This window comes from Macrotis lagotis, chromosome 1 (assembly GCF_037893015.1).
Source record: "Macrotis lagotis isolate mMagLag1 chromosome 1, bilby.v1.9.chrom.fasta, whole genome shotgun sequence".
Taxonomy (NCBI): domain Eukaryota; kingdom Metazoa; phylum Chordata; class Mammalia; order Peramelemorphia; family Peramelidae; genus Macrotis; species Macrotis lagotis.
The window spans coordinates 480,204,239-480,227,131 of record NC_133658.1 but is presented as its reverse complement, the minus strand read 5'-3'; the positions used below and the strand labels follow the sequence as shown (position 1 = coordinate 480,227,131).

Genomic DNA, 22,893 nt, shown 5'->3' with positions numbered 1-22,893 from the left:
ATCTTCTGAATATGAATTTGGGTCTTCCCTGGGACCAAAGTAATTTTCTGTGGTCAGATTCTTTTCTGTTGTTTGCTCATTTCCTCAGCCTATGACTAATTTGCTGCACTTCCAAGGCTTTGGGGGATTTGGAGGCCAATCTACAGGGATCTTAATTACTCCAAGGTCTTATGAGAGACTCTGACTGCTCTCTTGCCTGTCTGTGCTCTGGGATGTGGATGACCATAGGCCCTCCCCTCTGCCCTGGAGCTGTGAGGAGAGTCCCTGCTCAGCTATGGTGGCATGGGAGCCCAAACTGCAACCTGTATCTGAGTGTGGACTTAGAGCAGAGTCCTGCCTCAGGGAGAGCAGAGAAACCTCTGCAGTCTCCCCTGTCTCCCTTACCTCAGCCTCCTGGGTTGAGAGCTCTGGAAGTGCTGGGTGGCTCCCCTGATTCCCTCTGCAGGTTCTCACTGTAGGGCCACTCTCAGGCTGACACTCTGCTCTGGTGCAGCAGAGTTCTCTCACCCCTTCCAGCTGTCCCTGGTGATCCCTGGGCCAAGAGGTCTGGAAACCACCTCCTCTGCCTTGGACCCAGGCACTTGGCTTGGCTGTCCTGTGGCTACAGCTCTTTCCAACTGCCTGGTCCCAGTGAAACAGACCTTTCCTGTGGAACTTTCTAAGTTTCTTGGACTGGGAAATTATATCACTCAATCTTTCTGTGGGTTCTGCCCTTCTAAATTTTGGCTAGAGTCATAATTTGACAGATTTTGGAGTTTTTTGAGGAACAAGTTTCCGGGAATTCCTGCCTTCACATCGGCCATCTTGGTTCTGCCCCCAATTTAATAGTTTTTAAGGGACATTCAAAGAATGATGGTACTGAAGACATTGGCACCTATAATTGTTTGCATTCTGTTTTGTATTGCCCCAAGTTGGAACCAAAAGAAGCCTTGAAATATATCTTATTGGGGTGGCTAGATGGCACAGAGGATAGAGCAATGGCCCTGGAGTCAGGAGTACCAGAGTTCAAATCCAGCCTCAGATACTTTTATCTAGCTGTGTGGCCTTGGGCAAGCCACTTAACCCCATTTGCCTTGCAAAAAAAGTCAAATGAAATATATCTTATTAATGCCTTTTTATTTTTGCATCTATCATTTATGTGGTGGTAAGAGCTTTCAAAACAAAACGCCAAGATTATACCTTTTCTTTCAAATTCCCCCCATCCTCAAATATGTAATAAAAACACTTATTTCAGAGCATAGATGAATATATAAAATTTTGAAATTTAGTAGCTTTAAGCTTCTTGTTTTTAAAGAAAATTCCATTTGAGTATATTATACTATGTCACAAAGGTGACAAACTTACTGGCCTGAAACTTCTTGGGAAATATTTAACAAATAAAAATACAATAGAAATAATGTTAATTTGTATTTTTTTTCAAGTCAATATGTGGTCTATTTTATCCAGTTAAATTAGTTTGATACCAGTACTGTATACTATATTCTATCTGGTTATGACTACTAAGCTTTTCTTTCATTTCATTTTTTGTGCTTAAGAAAAAGTTGATTTTGTGCCTTAACTGATTTGCACTCACAAATATTTTTTGACCCTGAATTTAGGTGTCAACTTTACATGTTCTCTGTAATATTTTGATTAAACCTTTTGGTTTTATGTCATTTTCTCTGGTGACTTCATATATCCCTAAAAATTAAATCTGGAAAATATTCACAATACTTAAGCAGAAAAAGTAATCCATACATAATATTACATAAAACTTAAGAGATAACTTGTATTAGTATCACATATGAATATAGGATTTTTTAAAACTCACAATTTTTAACCATAATACTGAGATTGATGCTTAACTCTTTTTTTTTTAATTCAACCCACAGTGGGAGCTGGTGAGGTGGCCAACTTTGCTGCTTATGCATTTGCACCTGCCACATTAGTGACTCCGTTAGGAGCGCTTAGTGTTCTTGTAAGGTAAGGAAGATATGGAATTTCTGTTCTTGCCAAGAAAAAACATATAAAATTTGTTACTAGTAATTTCAGACTCATTTAATGTTATCTGATTTTGTTCATGAACCTTCTGTTTATTAAATAATAATTCGGCTTTGTTGCCATTGTTTGATCACTAATGTTGAAAGTTAGTCTTTGTGTAAGCAGAAACCATTGAAAGGTCCCAGGGGCAAGTAATCATTAGTGATTTTTAGTTTTACCCAGAACATTTATAGATGCTAGAATTGCAGAATTTTAAGACTTGCATCATATTATTCATTTAATTCAATTCAGCAAACATTTTAACCTTTCATAAAGTTAAATAATTTTCTGGCAATATTCTTGACAAGTAACATTTTCTTTGGAATAAGATTTAAAATTATGTGTTCATTTGTTATTTTTGTTATTAGTGCTCAGAATCCCCCCCCCCCTCATTTGGACGGGTTATTATTTCACATATACCATAAGGCTAGGAGTGGGAAAGATAAACTAATAATAATATCTGGAATGATTTTTTTCTTTTTAGTGCCATCCTTTCGTCATACTTTCTAAATGAAAGACTTAATCTTCATGGGAAAATTGGATGTTTATTAAGTATTTTAGGGTCTACTGTTATGGTAATTCATGCTCCAAAAGAGGAAGAGATAGAGACCTTAAATGAAATGCTTCATAAGCTAGGTGATCCAGGTAAGAAAAAGATCATCTCAGTCTTCTTTTTGCATTATTTTTCCAAATTATTCATTTCAAATTTTGACTTTTAACTTGTGAGCAAATTTCACACGATTTCTACCTTGTGCTATTCACTACAGCCTTTTGTGCTCCTAGTTAACTCAGGTATAGTATCTTTGAGCATAAAATTATTTATATTTTTGATGTCATTTTAAAGAAGCAGGTTATATTTAATCTTTGTGTATTAATTGCTCTCTTTACTCTTTTCTGTTTTCATTATTGTATTGGTATATATTTTATTAATATGGTGAATGTGTCAGAATAGATAAAAGAGGGCTCTGCCAGACTCAAAAGTAGATCATATTAGGAGATTTGAATATGCAAAGAACTTAAGCTTTGTAATGATTTCTTGTTTTAAAAATTAAGCCTTTTGAACAAATTGCTCTTAAAAAGACTGCATTGGCAGCACAACTAAAACATAAATTGAGTTATACCTTTTATTTGCTTTTTAACAAAAATGTAATAAATTTCCCCAAAAGTTCTGCAGTGTGATAACTTTGTGACCTAAGGCAGTCACTTTACCTTGGAGACCTTTAGTTTCCTCCTCTCTAAAATAAATCGAATTGCATTTCTGTGGTCTGAAATGCCAAAGGTTTCTCTTAGCATTTAACATTTTTAACTAAGTATTACTCTTTTCTCTTCTAGGTTTTATGGTCTTTGCAACATTGGTTCTCATTGTGTCCTTGATATTAATTTTTGTGGTAGGACCACGCCATGGACAGACAAACATACTTGTTTACATAACAATCTGCTCCGTGATTGGAGCATTTTCTGTCTCTTGTGTTAAAGGCCTGGGAATTGCTATTAAAGAACTTTTTGCTGGGAAGCCTGTGCTGAGGCACCCACTATCCTGGATTCTGCTGCTAAGCCTTATACTCTGTGTAAGTACACAGATCAATTATTTAAACAGGGCCCTGGATATATTTAATACATCCATTGTGACTCCAATATATTATGTATTCTTCACTACATCTGTTTTAACTTGTTCAGCTATTCTTTTTAAAGAATGGCAAAACATGCCTGTTGATGACATCATTGGCACTTTGAGTGGCTTCCTTACAATCATTGTGGGAATCTTTTTATTGCATGCCTTTAAAGATGTCAGTTTTGGTCTAGCAAGTCTTCCTGTATCTTTTAGAAAGGATGAAAAAGTAGTGAATGGCAATCTGTCTAACTTGTATGAAGTCTTAAATAATAATGAAGGAAGCTTAGCTTGTGGAAATGAGCAACAAACTGGTGAAAACATCTCTAGAAGAAATGGAAATCTGATGACTTTTTGAAAATAGATACAATTTTTAAAGACTTAAATCTGTAATTGTGGGGGTTTTTTTTGGCTGTAAAATGAGCTTGTCTGAAAATAGAAATTGTCATTTTAAATGCTGTCTAAAGACAATCTTTTTTTTTTTAATGGTTTCACTAATCTGGACAAGAACAATAACGACTTTACTTTTCTTATATATTAAGTATAAGACAATTCACAAAGATAGCCTAAATATGATTGGTTTGGTTTCCATTAACACCATATGATTCAGATTTTAAATTTCAAATCTTTCATCAAAATAACAGAACTTATTGCACTGACAGTTTTAATTATAAAAACAAAATGCTTTATTTCTTCATTGTCGATAACAACTGAAACGATCACTTGTCATTTACCAAATTTCCTTAATCTTTTTCCAGTATGTGGAAGAGCAAAATATTCCAATATAGTATCCTGTGAATTGCACAGTTGTGACTCAGGTTGAATGAGTCACAAATTAATTCATAATTGACATTAATAGATTATGGGAAATGAGAAAATGCATTTACTTTAATTTTGAAGTACTTTGAATGAATCTTAAGTTAGGCAGAATGGATAAGAAATAGAGTAATTTTGGGCTCAACTGTAAAGGGTGATTTTCTGTTATATAGTTTGCCTTGTCAATTGAATACAGTGCCCCTGTAAAATTTTAGGTATTTCTGAATGGTTCAGTTACCACATTGAAAATACTTAATATACAAATTTGAGGAATTTCTTTAAAATGCAGTTTAACAAATTTTCACAAAGTGTTTTCATTCCCTTGTGCCTTGCTGACCTCAAAGCATTATATGAATGTGAGTTATTATCAATAATTTTGCATTTTGTACTATTATTAATGTTCTATTTTAGTACAGTTATTTTACACTGGAAGGATTGCTGAAATTCCTAACCTATTAAGATTTTTCTGGCATTTTGAATTTCATAGTCAGTTAGAAACTTGAATGTTATTAAGGGTGATAGTTTGAGAGATGAGACTTCAGTTTATAGAAGGTGAAGAAAAATACATTTGTAAAGTTGCCTTTCCATGTAGCAGTTTGTATTCACTCATTTTATATTCACCACAATAGGGTGAGGGAGGCCAGATAGTATTATACCATAGGAGAGAAAAGAGTTAATGATTAAGTGAGGGGGCCCAAGATGTGTCCAATCTTCTTTTCACTAAGCTGTAAAATGTATTTTTGAAGTATTTTTTGAGAAATAAATTGAGAGAAATTACTTTTCCAAAAGCCAAAGGCCAGCAGGACTGATTTAACTACCATCTTTGTCCTAAGATTGTGGAATTTAGAGAGAACTTCTCAGTCTAGTTTTCCTGATAACCAAATATACGATCCTGGGATTTAATTCCCTATTTTCTAATGTAAAATGTAAAATTATCATCTATAACAGGTTTTTTAAAAAAAATAATTTGTTAGATAATTCTAAAAGTAGACAAAGGAAAAAAATTGATTTGAATCTTTTTTCCCCCAAAATAATAACTTCAGAAAATAAGTTCTAGAGCATCAAATGAATTATTGTTTGTCATTTAAATTTTGCAGGATTTCAATTCATAATTGTTTAATCAGAAGTATCTAGGAATAAATATTGCTATCACTTGAAAAGCCTTAATGAACACTCTTCACAAATGTTACCTATGACAATGTATCTTTTTTCGTTCCAGGTTAACAGCATAGTAAAAATAACTACTACATGATTTAATGAATGGATACCCATGTGAAATATTAAGTGACCCCCCCCAAATTTACACATTTGTTTAAAAATTGGGTTGATATCCTTTATTCTCAGACCAAAATAATATCACTGTGTTAGTGACAAGTTACAGTGTGTTTGGCTATGGCTGATCAGACCAATATCAGCTCAAAATGCTTTACCAAAGGTCAGACAAAAATAGTCCATATGAAAACTTAGGGTGGATTCTCTAAATTTGCACATCTCTTGATCAATTTCACAGTTCTTAAACAGAGACCTTTAGAGTGTCCTTGTATCACTTTTTTTTCATCTCCATGTAAGTGCTTATCCTGTGCGAGTTCTCCATAAAATAATTTTTTGGCAAGTGTACATTTGAACAATGTGACCAACCCATTGGTACTCTGCTCTCTGCGGTAGAATTTAAATATCTGATAATTTAGTTCAAGGGAAGATCTCAGTGTCTGATATCTTATCCTATGAGGTGATCTATAGAATCTTTCTAAAAAGTAAGAAAAATTAAAATTACAACCTGACAGAATTGCAGCATTAGAAGGGACCCCAGATACCATCCAATATAATCCGTGGTAAAGCTCAAAGAAATCTTAATTCCTTTTTTTAACATGGCAACATTTTAATTTAATCAGATTTAACTATGTTCTCCTGAGTCTCCTCCAGATTCAATATCCCTGATTCCTTCCACCACTTATCATTTGGCAGGAACAAGAGACTTCACCATTTTGGTCAACCTTCTCTAGACATTCCACCATTTACCAATGTCCTTCCTGAACTAAGGTGTCCACAGTGGAAAACAGTATTTCACAACAGGTTTCCCCAAGGGCAGAATATAGTGGGTTTTCCTTATGCTTGCAAATTATGCATCTCTTAATGGAGTCCTAGCATTTTCTGTATCATACTGTTGATTTGTGTTGTGCTTATTGTGGTCCAGTTAAATCCACAAACCTTTCTCAAACTGCTACCTAGCTATACCTCCTTGACCTTCTAATTATGAGGTGGATATTTTTTTGTACTCTAGTATGAGACTTTGCATTTATCTCTATTAAGTTTCAGTTGAGCTAAGTGTTCCTAGCCAGAATCTACTTATTTGTGCTATCAGCCCATAACTCCCCATATTTTCTGCAATAGCATGAGAATTTATTACACTTTTTTTAGAATCTAGGCAAATATGTAGCATTTTCCTGATACGATAATTTACAAATAGGAAATAAAGTTACTTATTCTTGAAGAAGTCATATGGGCTCTTTGATTTTAGAATTCTCAAGGATTCTAATAAAACTTGGTGACCTGTTGTTTTCAGCTATCTCTTTTCTTTTTGAAAATCAGGATGACATTGACCCTTCTGCAGCCCTGTCATATCCCTGTTTTCCACAGCCTTCTCAATATCAGTCAGTGATTCAGCAGTCATCTGCCAATTTTTTCATAGTACCTGAGGATGTAGTTCTTCTGAGCCAGGTGACATCAACTCATGAAGGACAGCTAGGTACTGCTTTCTTGCTATCTCCTTCCTTGAGCATTAACTCCCATTTATGTATATTAATTTATTCCCATTTAAGTGTATTAACTCCCTAAAGATCATGCTCTGTGCCAGAGAAAATAAGCATAATAAAAATCGATTATTTCTTGCCTTTTCTATACTGTCAATTCTTGAGTTCCTGTCACATTGGAGAGTTCGTTGTCCTAGCTCTCCTTTGATCCCTCTTTCTTTTCCATATAGCTAGTGATGCATTATCTTGACCTTTTTTCTTAATAGCTTCAGCTCATTCTGAGATTTAGCATTCCCAGTACTCTCAAAGGGTTGTGCTATGCTTATTTTATTAAATCCCTTTGCTTCTGTTCCCATCTTATCCCAACCACCCCCCCAAATAGAAGTTGGTAGTGAATGCTCAAACATTCTCCTTCAGCAAACGTTTCCTCATCAGAAATTTTTAATGTCTTCAGGATTACATTCTTTAGACCTCTCATCCCTCCATGATTATCTTATGACATTCAGCCTTTAGGCTACTTTAAACATGGGCCAAATGTCAGGTCATGTTTCTCACTTTTTTACAAACTTGTAATTGATTAAAATAAGAATCTTCTTGAGCAGTGGTGTCAAACTCAGAAACTGGGTTCCCTAATCTGTACATAAAGATTGCTGTGGGCTACATAGTAGTTATTTGTGTTTTATTTTTATTTTATTGACTATTTTCCAATTACTTTTAATTTTGACACCCATAGATGTGGCCATATGTTTTGACAATTCTGTTCTAGATAAGAGACTACTCTCCCAGGTAGTGTTCTTCCCTCTTTATGAGAATCAGATACAGAATAAATTTCATCCTGAAGGAAATTATCATTAAGGAATTATTAGTTTCTTTTCAATTCAGAGGGAGCTGTAGCTATGGCTAATCAAAAGTACTTTTGTATTGATCATAGCTTTTGTTATCTGTTTATTAAGTCCCAATCTACCTGCCTAGAGTATTTAGGAAATAGAAATTGCCTTTTTTTTTTTTTTGGTGCTATCATTTTTAACCCCAGTTATTCAACATTTTCCCTCTGATAGCTAATTTCTTCACTAGATTTCTTCACCTGAGAATATATATTTTAACCATAGAGTGAACAGTTATAGTCACCCTACTCCCATTCCAGGCATCATCTAACTCTGCCAAGTTTCAAAGATGACTATGAGGTCCAATTTCTTCATTGCAATTTAACTTAATCTGTTGTGAATCTCCATAGAAGGGGAAAAAAAGCAAACTTCAGAAATCATATAGTAGTCACTCCCAGTCTCTTCATAGCACAAATCAGTCCTTTGTAATGACCACATCAGCATGTGGCTTAAGTATCTTCTTACATAAAAAACAGATCTAGATTTCAGTTAATAATAGTTGGTACCAAAAGGATAAAGCATGGTGTTCATTAACATGGTAGTAGTGACATTTTTTCAATTTGTAAGATGCTTAAAAATGGATGAATTTGATCCTTCAAGTTTTTGAAGATTTAATTGTGTTTTCCAATTTCCAAAGGCATGAGAGAACTGCCTAGAAAGAATTGTGCTATTGACATTCTGTATTTTAACGTTTTATGCTCAAATTTGTTGTGAAGTTGCCTTGTAAGAAAACCAACTCTGCAGCCCTAAAATCCACATCTTTTCCATTAAACAGGCCTAAAAGTGAAAGTAAATGAGTCTTCCGCTTGTTCAGGCCTCAAAAAGGACTGAAATGCACCTCAGGCTTTGTTCAACTGGATGGTTTAGTAAATGGACTGTGAAACAAAATCATGATTCACTAGTTTTATTTCCATAACTTTAACTCATATCTCTCACATACTACATTTTGACAGTTCTACTGGGGAGGGGGAAATGAGGAATTAACACCCTTGGCAAGAAAAAGCAACAACTAAAGAAAGCATTCATGAACATCACCAGAAAACCTTAACACTAAAAATAATAGAGCATGTAGCTTTATTCTAATACATAAACAATTTTATTACAATTAGCTGGTATATAAAGTGTTTACCATCCAAGTCCACAATTCTTTCCACGTTCCTTGAACAGTGCCAACTGATAAATAAATTAACTCAGCAGCCTTCTCTGTATTAACTGCTGGTACTATCAGCTGAAGGACTTCCCAAGAATTATGGCAATAACAATAAGCAGCCACTTTTTCTCAGCCATCTTAATTTTTCAAAAGCATATAAAATTTTAGTCTAGAAAAATAAGTATAGATTGTATAAAATTAAGCTTTTAGATTGAAATCAAAAGAGCACCACCTTTTTTAACAAGCACAAAAAAATACTGAAAAATATTTCCTAAACTAGCTATTTTAAGGAGGGAAAAGAAAGCATGCTACTGTGATTTACTAGAATCACACTAAAGATTTGACAAGTTGTACATTCCTCAGGTGCTGGCCAGAGATTGGTGGATGGGGGGTTGGAAGCAGCGCACGTGTTCCACAGGAGTGCTTTCTCCATCACCAGATTTCAAGTACTTATCCAAGATAGTAATTATTTCATCATTTAAGATCTGGAACTTTCGGATTCTCTCGACCATCTTCTTCAAAGGCTGAAAAAAAGTGTTACAATTTAAAAGTTAAATTTAAACATTTATGCCTTTCATGGTGTCTCATGGCACAAGTGTGTAATGCATGTGTAAGTATGCTATTAGAATGAAAATCATTTGAAAAGATTATTTGCACAAGCAGTGATTGCATGGTGTGGGAGAGACTGATACATCATTTCTAACAGTTGATAACTAACAACGATGAGTCCAAACTTGTGTTCTCTTTTTGGATTGGAAGTAGATGATTCCTGTAGTTTAAAATTTACCATCTCCCTATTGTGTCTCCTTTCCTCTCATACCGAGTTTTGCTTGACCTTTCTTACCCACAGCTTTCACTTCTAATAAAAATGCAGTAAGAAAAATGTATGCCTTAAAAAATATCATCGATGGAGATATTAAGATTCCTGCTATACCAAAAACTATGCTTTCTGTGTAACTTCTGTAATAAGTGGGGGGGGAATCCTCTTCAACTTACCACATTCTTTATCACTTCATCTTTGCCATCATGTTTTTGTACTTTAAGCAAATGGTAGCAGAAGTCCAACACATCAAAACGGCGCTGCTGTCCTAGAAGCACAATAATCATGCATCCAGCCCAGTGGAGCCCATCTCCAAAGCACTGTCTGAAAAATACAAAATGGCAAAGTATAATTGAGCTTTTTTGAATGAAATTAGTACAATTACATGATGGGGGGGGTGGGGGTTGCAAGGCAGTGGGGTTAAAGTGATTTGTCCAAGGTTATACAGCTAGTATTAAATGCCTGAGGCCAGATTTTAAGTAAACTACCAGGGTTGGTATTCTTTCCACTGCCCCAATAATATGATTCTTTAAAAGAAAAAAAGGCAAACAATTAAACTACATAAAATGGAACAGAATTTAAAAATTACCTGTATAAAACCTTTTATCTTAAACATGTCAACTTCTCAGTTTCCTTTTTACATTATATATTATGCACTGAAAGGCATTGGCTCAGATGATTTCTAAAATCCCTGTCCACTAATTGTTCCCTTTAGAATGGAGGGCTTATGAAAACTTATGATATTATACCCCAAGAAAAATTGCAAGTCTCAAATACATCAATTCTCAGTTAAAAAGTAAACAAAACCAGTAAAGGAAACTTGCAAGAAAGGTAGGACAGGCAATTTTGCTAGCATTCTTCCAAACTCTTTAAACTTTAAAGATATGAAGATAGTTTTTAATCTTCATCTCCTTAAAATAGCTTTGAGTTGGGGAAATTGTACACGTCTTATTTGATTAGGGCTCTCTCCATTTCATTAGGGGGCTTTGATCTTAGTTGAAGTCCTGTGGACCTTAAAGGCTTGTTGGAGAGTAAATGTTAATTTTTTTTTTTTAGGTTTTTGCAAGGCAATGGGGTTAAATGGCTTGCCCAAGGCCACACAGCTAGTTAATTGTTAAGTGCCTGAGGCTGGATTTGAACTCAGGTATTCCTGACTCTAGGGCCAGCGCTCTCTATACACTGCATCACCTAACTACCCCTAGTAAGTGTTAAATTAAGTGAACCTAAATGAATATTCTAATCCTCGACTATGTAAACTTCTCAACCTTTATAGTTTCAGGTCATCCTGAAGTGGGAATGATAATCATCCCTTCGGACCTATCATCATGCTAGGTATCCTTACATCTGGCTTTTCAAAAATAGGGGCAGGCTAAAATTTACAACACTTACTCTACAGTAAATTCATGTGTTCCTACAGGAATACAGTACACAAATTGCATGGCGCTCCAAAGCCTGTGAAACTCCACACATTCATCCACATGCATGACCCCATTGCTTGGAAGAGGTCCACGCCAGATGGGATCATCTAGGAATGTCCGGATCCGGGTCAGGATCACTTCAAACATAGATAAACCACAGCAGAGACGTTCCTTGGTCAACAAATCTCCTTCTCTTGCAATTGCAATTTGCTAGTATTCAAAAGAAAAAATTACTTTTAGTCGAAAATCAATAGACTTTTTTAACTAAGCTTCTCCCTGCCCCCACTTAAACAGAGCGATGGAGAAAAAGTGGAACTTTAAAGGCATCCCAAGAAATGCAAGTTTAAAGGAGTTATCTATCTAGGTAGTCAACAAATCAGCTACTAAGAGAGAATTTTACTATGTGGTCTGCAACTAACTTCTCCCCTCAAAATTTTACAAGTAACATACATTAGATCTGTGTATTTGAAGATGCTACTATTGCTAGTGATTATTATTTTTATACATGCTTATAGATGAAAAGCCTTTTGTGTCAGTACCCCTACTCACTTTGGGTTTGAGTTAATCAATACAATTGTAATGTATAACTTTGAGACTGACTCAAAACCCTCTATCAGGTCAGAGCCTGTAAAAGTTACCCTATTTCCTATTGTTGCAGCCCAGGCATATGTGTGCATGCATGTGTGTATACATGCATGCCTTCTGCTGCTTCATGGTAGGCCATGGTTCTGTTCTAGACAAACATTAGTCCATCTTTAAAATGCTATCCTTTGAGCATTTTGTCTAATATATTTTTTTTCTGACACCATGTAAGAAGATAGTCTGCATACTGTTATCTTTGTATTTCTTTGCCTTTTCTAATTCTTGTATCGGTCAACTGGCAGCATGCTCAAAGGATAAATTCATTGTCCTGAAAAAGCATATTTTCCTGATTCTATTTTTTCTTTTTCTTTCTGTAATCTTGACAACAATAACATTTCAATAGACACCATAAAATACATCATGATCCTTTTAGAGATTGCACCAGTATTTCAGACTGACTATATACTTTTTGTTTTTAATATTTTTTTTTAAGGTTTTTGCAAGGCAAATGAGATTAAGTGGCTTGCCCAAGGCCACACAAGCTAGGTAATTATCAAGTGTCTGAGGCAGGATTTGAACTCAGGTACTACTGACTCCAGGGCCGGTGCTCTATCCATTGTGCCACCTAGCCATCCCACCCCATTCTTTTTAAATAGTTCATTTTCACATATAGCTATACCCCCCCAAAACTACATACCTGAGGTGTCCCCAGTCTCTCAATTAAAGGAACAAGATGCAATGGAGCATATTTTGACTCTAATCTTTTCATTTTTGCATCAAGTCTTTCACCTTCTGTAACAAATACACAATATATATTTATTTCACCCTATTTGTAAACAAAAAGTAATACCTCTAAGATAAACATCCCATTCAAGAACAAAGTTACTTTCATTCACAAACTACCTCATTGCCCCATATATTGAAAACCATCTAACCCAAAGGCCAACTTGTGGGTTTGAGCCTTCTACTTATACATAGAACTGACCTCATTTGGAAAAGAAAAAAATAAATACCAGGCAAAAAAGAACAAAGAAATGGTTCATTCTTACCTTTGACATGAACCCTTGGCAAGATATTCTGGAATGGAGCAGCATGCAATAAATCACACACCTCTTCTAAAGACTAAAACCAATGAGAACAAAAGAAGTTAGGAAGAAAATAGCTTCTTAGCAAGACAAAGATGGTTTTGAACAATCAGGGCCAGTAGCTGCTATTTACAGAAGTCACACCAGAGGGCACTGATCCCACTGTTAAACAAGATTGTCATGGCCTGAACTTTTCAAGCCTACCCTAGCCCAGGAACTTACTTTCCCAAGTTCAAAACAGCTAATCTAGGTCGAGTTCTGTTCACCTACAGTAGCAAAATAAGGTGACAAGTTTTAAAAATCTATGGAATGCCTACCTCCCAGGCTTTTTCCCAGAAGAAAACTAGGGTTTCTTAAAGTCTTACTCATATTTTAGTGAAAAAAGAAATGTACATCATGACCTGGAAGAGGCTGACGGATTAACAGCAATAACATTTCAATTTACTTTAGGGGTTATATAAAGCAATTTCTTCCAGACTACCTAAAGTGCAAATATCCTCAAAGGGGTTGAGGCTAAGAGGTTAAGTGACTTGCCCACAATTATACAACTTTTATGGGGGAGGTCTGAGTCAAATTCAGGGTTCCTGACTCCCAAGGTCTACATTTTAATACCCCACACCAAAAAGAAATAGTAAACATATCAAAATATTTATTATAGAAATTGTCAGTAAAATCATAAAGTAGCACCTCTGGAAGTTTTTTTTAGCATGGTGCTTGGCCTATTTGGATTTGCTCTGCATCTGTAACTTCAGTAGGGGTAAGGGGCTCCCTTCTAAGGAAATTCCTACATCAGTTTAGATCAGTCTGTAGTCTTGCAGAAGTTGTTGGGGACCTTGAAAGGTTAAAGGACTAGTCCAGGGTCACAGAGTCAATATGTGTTAGAGGCTGGACTTGAACCAAGTTCCACTATACCACATTGCCTAAAGTGAAAGGCAAAGAAATATTCACTGAATCATATTTAGTTTTGATCAGGTATGATCCATATCTGGACAGCAGATAACAGAGCAGGCTAAAATCTCAATTGGCAATCTAAGTGACATTTGAACAACAATCAGCTTTTCCACTAACTCCTCTGAGTTAGGCAAAAGCAGCAGTAAACTAAGCTATTTAAAATAACAAAAATTAACTTGCAAATAACGCTTTGAAGTTAGATGTGGGGGAGTGTTAATGTGTTTTATTTGTATGTTTTTGAAATAAATACATTCAGAAAGATGGAGATTCTTATCAAAAGGAATCTGTTTTGTAGAAAACAAAATCACAATTCTTGAAATAAAGTCTTAGCTAGCTGCTTTCCCTGCCACCTTGAACAGGGAAACCAGGATGGTATTGAAACTGCTTATAGTATTATGGAAAAACCTTGACTATAATACTGAATGCTCTTCTGAAAAAGTTATATTGCATACTTTTTTGAAAAAAACTCGTTAATGGAATATTCCTTTAGTGAAAAGGGGGCTCATATATGATCAGGTGACATTCTGATTTTGCCCCTCAAGACATCCAGTTATTAAAGAAATTCTGGCCTTTTCAGTTTTTAAGTGGTATGAATGAGGCATAAGAATAAGCTTTTTGCCAATGGAAACAGCAGATATAGTCTAAAGGCAAGGTTCCAATTCTGAGTACACATGATGAAAGTGCTCCATATTCCCACATAACAAAGGAATGTCACAGGCAAAAATCTGTCCTTTGGATGAAGTACAAGTTAGTAGGATAAGGAGGTCTATAAGTAATGATATGTATGGGAGACAGAGAAAAAATAGATAGTTAGAATAGTGTCAAATTGTAGATGGCTTTGACAATTCACATTGAATTCTGACAGATGTGCCTGAGCTGAGTCCTTCCTTCACTTAGCACTGAGGAAGTAGGAAGAATGAAGCCCTAATCTTAAGAACTGGAAAAGTCAATCAAATTCTTGATGTATCAGTTCCCCCCATGTCATTTATTTTCCATTGTTTGCTTAGAGAAAAATTTCACTATGGGCTTAAAAAAATAAATGAATGAAAAAACATTTATCAGATACTTTTTATATGCCAACAACTGCCGTTGTTGCAGATAAAAATAGAAAAAAAAAACCAATCTCTTCTCAAGGGGCTAATTCCTTAGAATACATAACATCCACATGAGATCAGCAGTAAGGCAGATGGCAAGACCTTGGTTGGGATGCACCAACAGAACAAGTGGTAAAGCTTCCTGGTTCTTAGGCTCTGGCAGCATTATGGTTGGTGATTCCCAGCTCATCCAAGTGCTATGGAGAATCATATGTCACTTCTCAAAGGGCAAAGAATCTTTAAGTTTTCAATTTTTTTAGGAGGGGAGGAGTTTGGAAGGATTTTTAAAAATTATTCCCTTAAAAATATGATTTCTAGTACTCTAAAACTATAATGAACATAATCAAAATTTTGTTAAGTCTAACTTGGATGACAATCCTGAGCACTTACCAAACTCTGCTCTATGAGGAGACAAAAGAGGACAGCATTTCCCACTTCCCTTAGGTTCTGGAAACAGACTGTCTTCAGTTCTGCATATTCAACAATGTCCTTCAGCTGATGGTGGAAAAACTCCAGGATTCCTGGGGTTTGCAAAAAGAGCCAGTCAACGCTGGGAGGAAGAAAATTAAAACCCCCAAAACACTGTCCCATGTATCCCATAGAATTGAAACATAAGCGCAGACACATGCACATTAGTCATTAGGATCCCATGCTTCTAGGGACAAATTTTTATTGGGGTGCAATAGGAATAACCCACAATTCAGTTTTCTAAATTTCTCTCCATAAATGATATTCCTGGATTAGCCCCCATTCTTATTCCCAGATAGGTTCGTTTTCATAAGTTCTGTAGAGTCACTGAATACCAAATCTTGAAAGTTCATGTTTATTTCAGAATTACATAACTGAGTCGTTACAATCACTTCCTTTCAGCAGAAGACCCCAAGTGCATGCAACCCAATAAAGGAAACAAAATCTTACCTCTTTCCTTTCTACTCTAATTTCAAAAAGTATATCTGCCTCTTTGTCAAGGCTAACCCTGCCCCCCACAACATTTCCCTCCTCCTTTGCCTTGCCTTTATACATCTTTAATTTTCCTCTTTGACTGCCTCTTCCCCTTATAGACATGCCCAAAGTTTTAATTATCCTAAAATTTTGTTTTTTGATTCTATTTAAAATTTTTTTTTTTTTTTAGTTTTTAGGTTTTGTTTTTTTTGCAAGGCAATGGAGTTAAGTGGCTTGCCCAAGGCCACACAGCTAGGTAATTATTAAGTGTCTGAGACCAGATTTGAACCCAGGTACTCCTGACTCCAGGGCCTGTGCTTTATCCATTGCACCACCTAGCTGCCCTGTAATTTTCATTTTTTAAAAATTTTACAATTCCCCCCCAAACTCACTTCCCTCTCCCCCGCCCCCCACAGAAGGCAGTCTGATAGTCTTTACATTGTTTCCATGCTATACATTCATCAAAATTTAATGTACTGAGAAAAATCATATCCTTAAGGAAAAATAAAATAGAAGAGATAGCAAAATTACATAATACATAAGATAACTTTTTTTTTTAAATTGAAGGTGATAGCCTTTGGGCTTTGTTTAAATGCCATAATTCTTTCTTTGGATACAGATGGCATTTTCCATCACAGATACCCTAAAATTGCCCGATTGCTGCACTGTTGAAATAAGCAAGTCCATCGAGGTTGATCATCACCCCATGTTGCTGTTAGGATGTACAATGTTCTTCTGGTTCTGCTCATCACTCAGTATCAGTTCATGCATGAGTCTGACAATTTCAATCCTATCCCCTTTCCAATTAATCTCAAACCACTGCCCATGTGGAACTCTGAAAGTATCATTCTTCTTAAATTACACTCTACTCAAAAACCTTAATCTGGTTCCCCATTCGTTGCTTTCTGAAACTAGTAAAAGTCCTGACCTGATATTTATACTTTCCATAAGCTGTCTTCAGCCTACATTTATAGCCTCATTTTATATCCTTTCCTTTCATAAATGTCATTGTACTATCCTCCCCCAGGCTCACCATGGACTACCTTCTTCAGGTCAATTCTTCTCTGTATCTTTCACTGAATTTTTATGTAATTCAACTCTCTACTTAAATTTCTCACAGTCTTGTTGATCTTAATGTTTTCATCAGATGTTTCCTTCTATCACATATGGTTTTATATTCTTCCCCTTTTTCCTCCATTTGAATATAGATCCTTCAGATAAAATTCTGCTTTGAAGCTATTTATTCTCCAGTCCTAGCATCATGTCATGTACATAACAGGTACGAACTAATTTAATTCTGGGCACCCACAACAATAGATGGGCACCACAAATAAATATGATATGTAGCCCTGGCTTAAGTTATTTCTCTCAGACTAGCTACTTTATAAGTACTTTCTCTTCAATGACTTTTTTAATAGTTATCTGCTTTAATAGTCATTTTTAAATCTGTAGATTTTTAAAATTCAATTCAAATCACCTCCAGGAGGCTGGGATAGGATTTTGCCCAAATTATTTCTCCTGATCAGGTTAAAACTAGAGTCCCCTAGGAAATGCCTGATAATTAATTTAATGTGGTTTTGTTTAACTTGAATTTAATCCATTCCCTGAAATGAAAGCTGAAAGATTAGGAACAGTGACCCTGTCTACTCCCTTTTACCCTTAAGGGGGGGGGGGGGCTTCTAGTTATAGAACAATCCATAACTAGAAGAATCATTGAATCAAGGTAAATTTAGTTGTAATGAAGACCATCTCTACTAAAGGATCCAACTTCTAAAATTCAAAGATAAAATAAACATTGGGGAATTGCCTTATTTCATATGAGGCTGAATAGATAAGGCACCTCATTCTTTTGGTATGAAAATCTTGGCATGTGTTCGAACTATTCTCAACTGAAAATAGCAAAAGGAATAGGCAACAGACACATTATTTTACAGTGTATTGTGTTTATGTAACAAAGTGGCACTTGTATTTTACAGAGCACACAAAAAATAAATCGTTACTTTGTTTTACATTACTTTCCCTTGTAAAACAGAAAAGTACTGAAGCAACACCAAAGCACAGTGATTATGTATATCAGAGAGAGTATAAAACATTTCACATCTCTAGCCCTCCAGACTCCCTATAAGAGAAGGGAGTGTTATTATTCAAGATGTTTACTGAAAGACTTGCATGAACTGATGCTGAGCGAGATGAGCAGAACCAGAAGAACACTGAACACCCTAACAGCAACATGGGGGGCGATGATCAGCCTTGATGAACTTGCTCATTCCATCAGTGCAACAATCAGGGTCAATTTTAGAGCGCCTACAATGAAAAATACTATCTGTACCCAGAGAAAGGCCTATGGAGTTTAAACAGACCAAATTCTATTACCTTTAATTTTTTTAAAGTATCTTATGTACTTCATAATTTTGCTATCTCTAATATTTTATTTTCTCCTCAAGGATATGATTTCTTTCCCAACACATTCAATTTCGAACAATGTACAGCATGGAAACAATGTAAAGATTATCTGCGCCTTCTGTGGGGGGATGGGGGAGGGAAGGGAGGGTGGAGGAAAGATTTTAAAATTCAAAACCTTACAGAAAATGATAGGTAGAAACTACTATTGTATATAACTGGAAAGCAAATAAAATATTAAAAATATGTTCATTCTGCTTCTCAGGGTCCATATTCATACATTAAGCATACATTAAACACCTACTCTAAGGAAGAAGCTGTGGGGAATACTAAGACAAAAACCAAACAGCCTTTGACCCCAGGAAATTTACATCCGAGTAGATATTTTTTTAAAAAGTTGGGGTTTATTTTTCAAATATTTATGAGGGGAAAATGTATTCCTCTATCTAGATATATGCATATATTATATATATGTATGTATGTATGTATGTATGTATGTATGTATGTAAAAATTTGTGAGCACTTGATTTCTTACCCCTTTTCTTGGCTTTTTGCTTTCCTATACCTGACAATCGGAATTTGTAGCATTCCACATGAATGAACACCTTTGGATTGCAAGGGTATGAGATAGAATTTGTCCAGTCCCTTTCCTCTCTCTGACCTTTGCACTTTCACTTTCAAGTATGATCAAGACTTGGAGGCCTCTTCCTTAACCCAATAAACATTTATACAGATTAAAAACTCCTTAAAGTGAATGCCAAGGCCCTCTACCCACTGTAGTTCTCCTTTTAGCCAAATTAATGGCTCTTCATGGTCCAACTGAGCATTGTTGAGCATCAGCTGTGTAATTACAGTATTATACTTCTTATGAGATAGTGTGTTTGGTGAATAGAGAGTGTCAGCCTGAGATTAAAGAAAATGTACTTTTCAAGAGCATATCTGAGATATATATAATACACACACACACACATATATAGGCTTACACATACATATATACATATAGATATATACAGATATACATACAGGCTTACACACATACATATATGTATATATGTATACACACACACAGGCTTACACACACACATATATACTGGCTCCTCTTTCCAATAGACCACTGTGCCCAACACAGTTAAGATGCAGAATTGCCCATCTGCCACTAATAGTGGTGTTGACTTACCAAGAGTTCTCTATGCTACAAAAATCATAGATCATTATTTTTGTAAAAGTGTAACTAAAAACAGTTCTTGCATTCGTATGTAAGTAAACACACACATGTGTACACATACACAAAACTGGGCTATTTGACTCTTCTTCACAAACTCTATGGTACAGCTAAATTTACCTTGTGTGGCACTGTCTCCTGCCTCTAACTTTGCCTTGGTTATCTTCCATGCCTCTGTCTGTCTCTGCCTCACCAAATTCCTTTCTTCCTTTGAAATGCAGCTCAAGAATACTTTATATATGAAGGCCTTCCTGAGACCCCTCAAATGCTCTGTCCTCCCTCCCAAATGACCCTATGATTAATACGTCTCATATTCTGATTATACTTTTCATGTATTTATTGTTTTGGTCTTTGTTAATTAATTAATATTGATGCTTCTTCATTCTTAAAGAAGATGAGGACATTAGGGAGGTGATGCCATGACAAGCACATGAATTGGATTTGGGCGGGTGCTGTACTAAGTCACCATCTCATTTTTTTCTCCTGAGCCATCTGAGTCCAGAGGCCAGATATGAATCAGGATGACTGGAGATGGCCCTGGATGTGAGATAATCATGGATAAGTGCCTTACCCAAGGTCACAAAGTTAGTAAGTGGCAAGTGTCTGAGGCTGGATTCAAACTCCCATCTTCCTGACTCCAAGGGAGTACTCCATCCACTTTGCCACCTAGCTGCCCCTCAGCACCTGGCATGGTGCCTGGCCCACAACAGCCCCTTAATAAATGCTTACTGATTTATATAAACACAGGTATGTGAACCAACACATTCAGCTCAATGGTCATGGTCAGTGATTATCAATTATACAATGACCCACTAGATAAATGACTTTTCTGGTAAAACTTCTGGGATTTAAATGAAATATTTTCTCTCTGCTTTTTCAGCAGGAGAAATTGTCAAATGAAAGCAAGCTAAAGAGTTCAAAACTATCATTGGTGGTCCTGGTTTCTGTTTCTGTTAAACTCCCTGTGAAATACCCCTGTTTAAGAGAATACCTAAAAAGGGTGAAGGTTCTCAGAAGAACAACCACAGAAATTATCACCAGTCATGCCTATCTGGGGCAAGAGTTCTTAACCTGTGGTCTGCAAATTAGTTTTTAAATTATTTTGAGAATTATAGTTCAATATAATTGGTTTCCTTCATAATCCTATGTATTTTATTTTTTTTTCCACTTAAAATCTTATTGTGAGAAGGCTTCCACAGCCTTCACCAAACTGCTAAAGGGGTTCATTACATGAAAGGGGTTAAGAATACTTATTCTAGGGCCAGAGGCACAGTAAATTCTTTTTTTTTAATTTATTTTTATTAAAGATATTATCTGAGTTTTACAATTTTCTCCCCAATCTTGCTTCCCCCCCACCCCCCCCACGGAAAGCACTCTGTCAGTCTTTACTTTGTTTAGCACAGTAATTCTTGCTAACTCTGGCAGGCCAAAATAGTCTAAAGGAGTGGTAGGCAGTTCTTTATAACTGGCTTTTTTAATTTTTAAGTTTTTTTTAAATTCAAGGTAATTGGAGTTAAGTGACTTGCCCAAGGTCACACAGTCAAGCAATTATTAAGTGTCTAAGGCTGGATTTGAACTCAGGTCCTAATTGCAGGGCTAATGCTCTATCCATGTACTACCTAGTTGCCCCCTAAAACAAAATTTTTGAATAATCTGCTTGACATCAATTTATGACCCTTACCTCCAATCTATTCTTCAATTCTCTATTCTCAAGAAGCAGCATAACAGTGTTGAATACTTCAAGGACCTGGATTCAAAAGGTGCCTCTTCCTCTTAAGTCATATGTGACCTTCATCCTTACTCTAGTTTCCCTATCTAAATAAGGGAGTTAGAACAGATGACCTCTTAAGTTTTCTTTTAAATCTAAAATCTTGTAGTGAGCAAAGTCATCAAACTCCTGGGAACAGCGGAAGGAGAAGGCAGGCACCAAATTGCAAGGTATCCCTACTCTCCTGCTATTATAGAGTATCAGCAGTGATTTTCCCAAGGCAGAGCTCAGAAATTAATTAAGTCAGTCACTTATTTTATACACAAAAAAGTCTAAGGTACCATTAACCTTACTAACAGTGGTCAAAGATCCCCACCAGCATGTAGCTCTGAAATGGCCCATTCCTTCCTTCAAACATTCAATGATAGCCTCCAATGGGTATGGGAGCATCATAGCTTCCTTTCTGCTTGGGGTCCCGTGGAAGAGAGTTCCATAAAATGATTAAGCAACAGAAAAGTTTCTGTCATCAAAATCGTGAAAAGGTAAAAAGTTTTCCAAGATGTTTAAAAAGACAAGAATGTTTCATTAAACGTAAGACTCTAATTCTGATGTCAGCAAGAAGGGAGACAGTACAGTGTTCAGAGCAGCACTTCCTAACTCTTGTGTTGAAATTAAATGAACTGAGGAAAGCAGAGAGGATCCACCATTTATGTATCCCAAAGAATACTCAGATGGTGTGACAGATACTACAGCTCCAAAGCCAAAGTGCTGCAGGGCTATTGGAAGGCTTTAAAAAACAGCTCTAAGGGTAGCTAGGTAGCACAGTGGATAGAGCACTGGCCCTGGAGTCAGGAGGACCTGAGTTCAAATCCGGTCTCAGGCACTTAATAAATTACCTAGCTGTGTGGCCTTGGGCAAGTCACTTAACCCCACTGCCTTGTCAAAAAAAAAAACACCACAAAACAGCTCTATAAAAAATTTATGCTACATTTTTAACCTATCACAGATGATATCAACTGTCAAATTCAGTTACCATTCTAAACAAAGAAAATACTTTCATTTTATATCTTTTAAAGAAAAGAAAACTTTTTAAAGAAAAAACTTGTTTTCTTTTTAAAGATAAGTATTGGGGTGGCTAGGTGGCGCAGTGGATAGAGTACCAGCCTTGGAGTCAGGAGGACCTGGGTTCAAATCCAGCCTCAGATACTTAATAATTATCTAGCTGTGTGGCCTTGGGCAAGCCACTTAACCCCAATGCCTCGAAAAAGAAAAAAAAAAGAAAGATAAGTATTCCTGCAAGGTTCAATTTTTGCTATGAGAAGATGTTGAAATCATTAAAACTGTCTACTTGACTCCAAAATAAGTATGTTCCAAGCCTCCTTAAGACTGTTACTATGGGAACAGAATCTTTGGTTAAGCCTCCTAAAGACCTAATATGCCCAT

The 22,893-nt window shown here is 36.0% G+C and overlaps 2 protein-coding genes across 3 annotated transcripts in view; one reads left to right on the top strand and one right to left on the bottom strand.

The window, feature by feature from the left end:
• The window catches only part of NIPA2 (NIPA magnesium transporter 2), a 29,310-nt gene extending 25,227 nt beyond the window's left edge, over positions 1–4,083 (top strand). Inside the window, exons 4-6 of the mRNA XM_074213711.1 lie at positions 1,872–1,962; positions 2,504–2,664; positions 3,352–4,083. Of these exons, the coding sequence (XP_074069812.1) occupies positions 1,872–1,962; positions 2,504–2,664; positions 3,352–3,986 (887 nt within the window). The 3' untranslated portion in view covers positions 3,987–4,083. The remainder of the gene's footprint in view (positions 1–1,871; positions 1,963–2,503; positions 2,665–3,351) is intronic.
• Positions 4,084–8,968: 4,885 nt separating this feature from the next.
• The window catches only part of CYFIP1 (cytoplasmic FMR1 interacting protein 1), a 164,276-nt gene continuing 150,351 nt past the window's right edge, over positions 8,969–22,893 (bottom strand). For both annotated transcript variants that reach the window (XM_074213710.1, XM_074213709.1), the window contains exons 26-31: positions 15,569–15,699; positions 13,098–13,170; positions 12,746–12,840; positions 11,438–11,676; positions 10,225–10,372; positions 8,969–9,752 (exon numbers count right to left, since the gene is read on the bottom strand). In XM_074213710.1, coding sequence (XP_074069811.1) covers positions 9,588–9,752; positions 10,225–10,372; positions 11,438–11,676; positions 12,746–12,840; positions 13,098–13,170; positions 15,569–15,699 — 851 coding nt within the window. In that variant the 3' untranslated portion in view covers positions 8,969–9,587. The remainder of the gene's footprint in view (positions 9,753–10,224; positions 10,373–11,437; positions 11,677–12,745; positions 12,841–13,097; positions 13,171–15,568; positions 15,700–22,893) is intronic.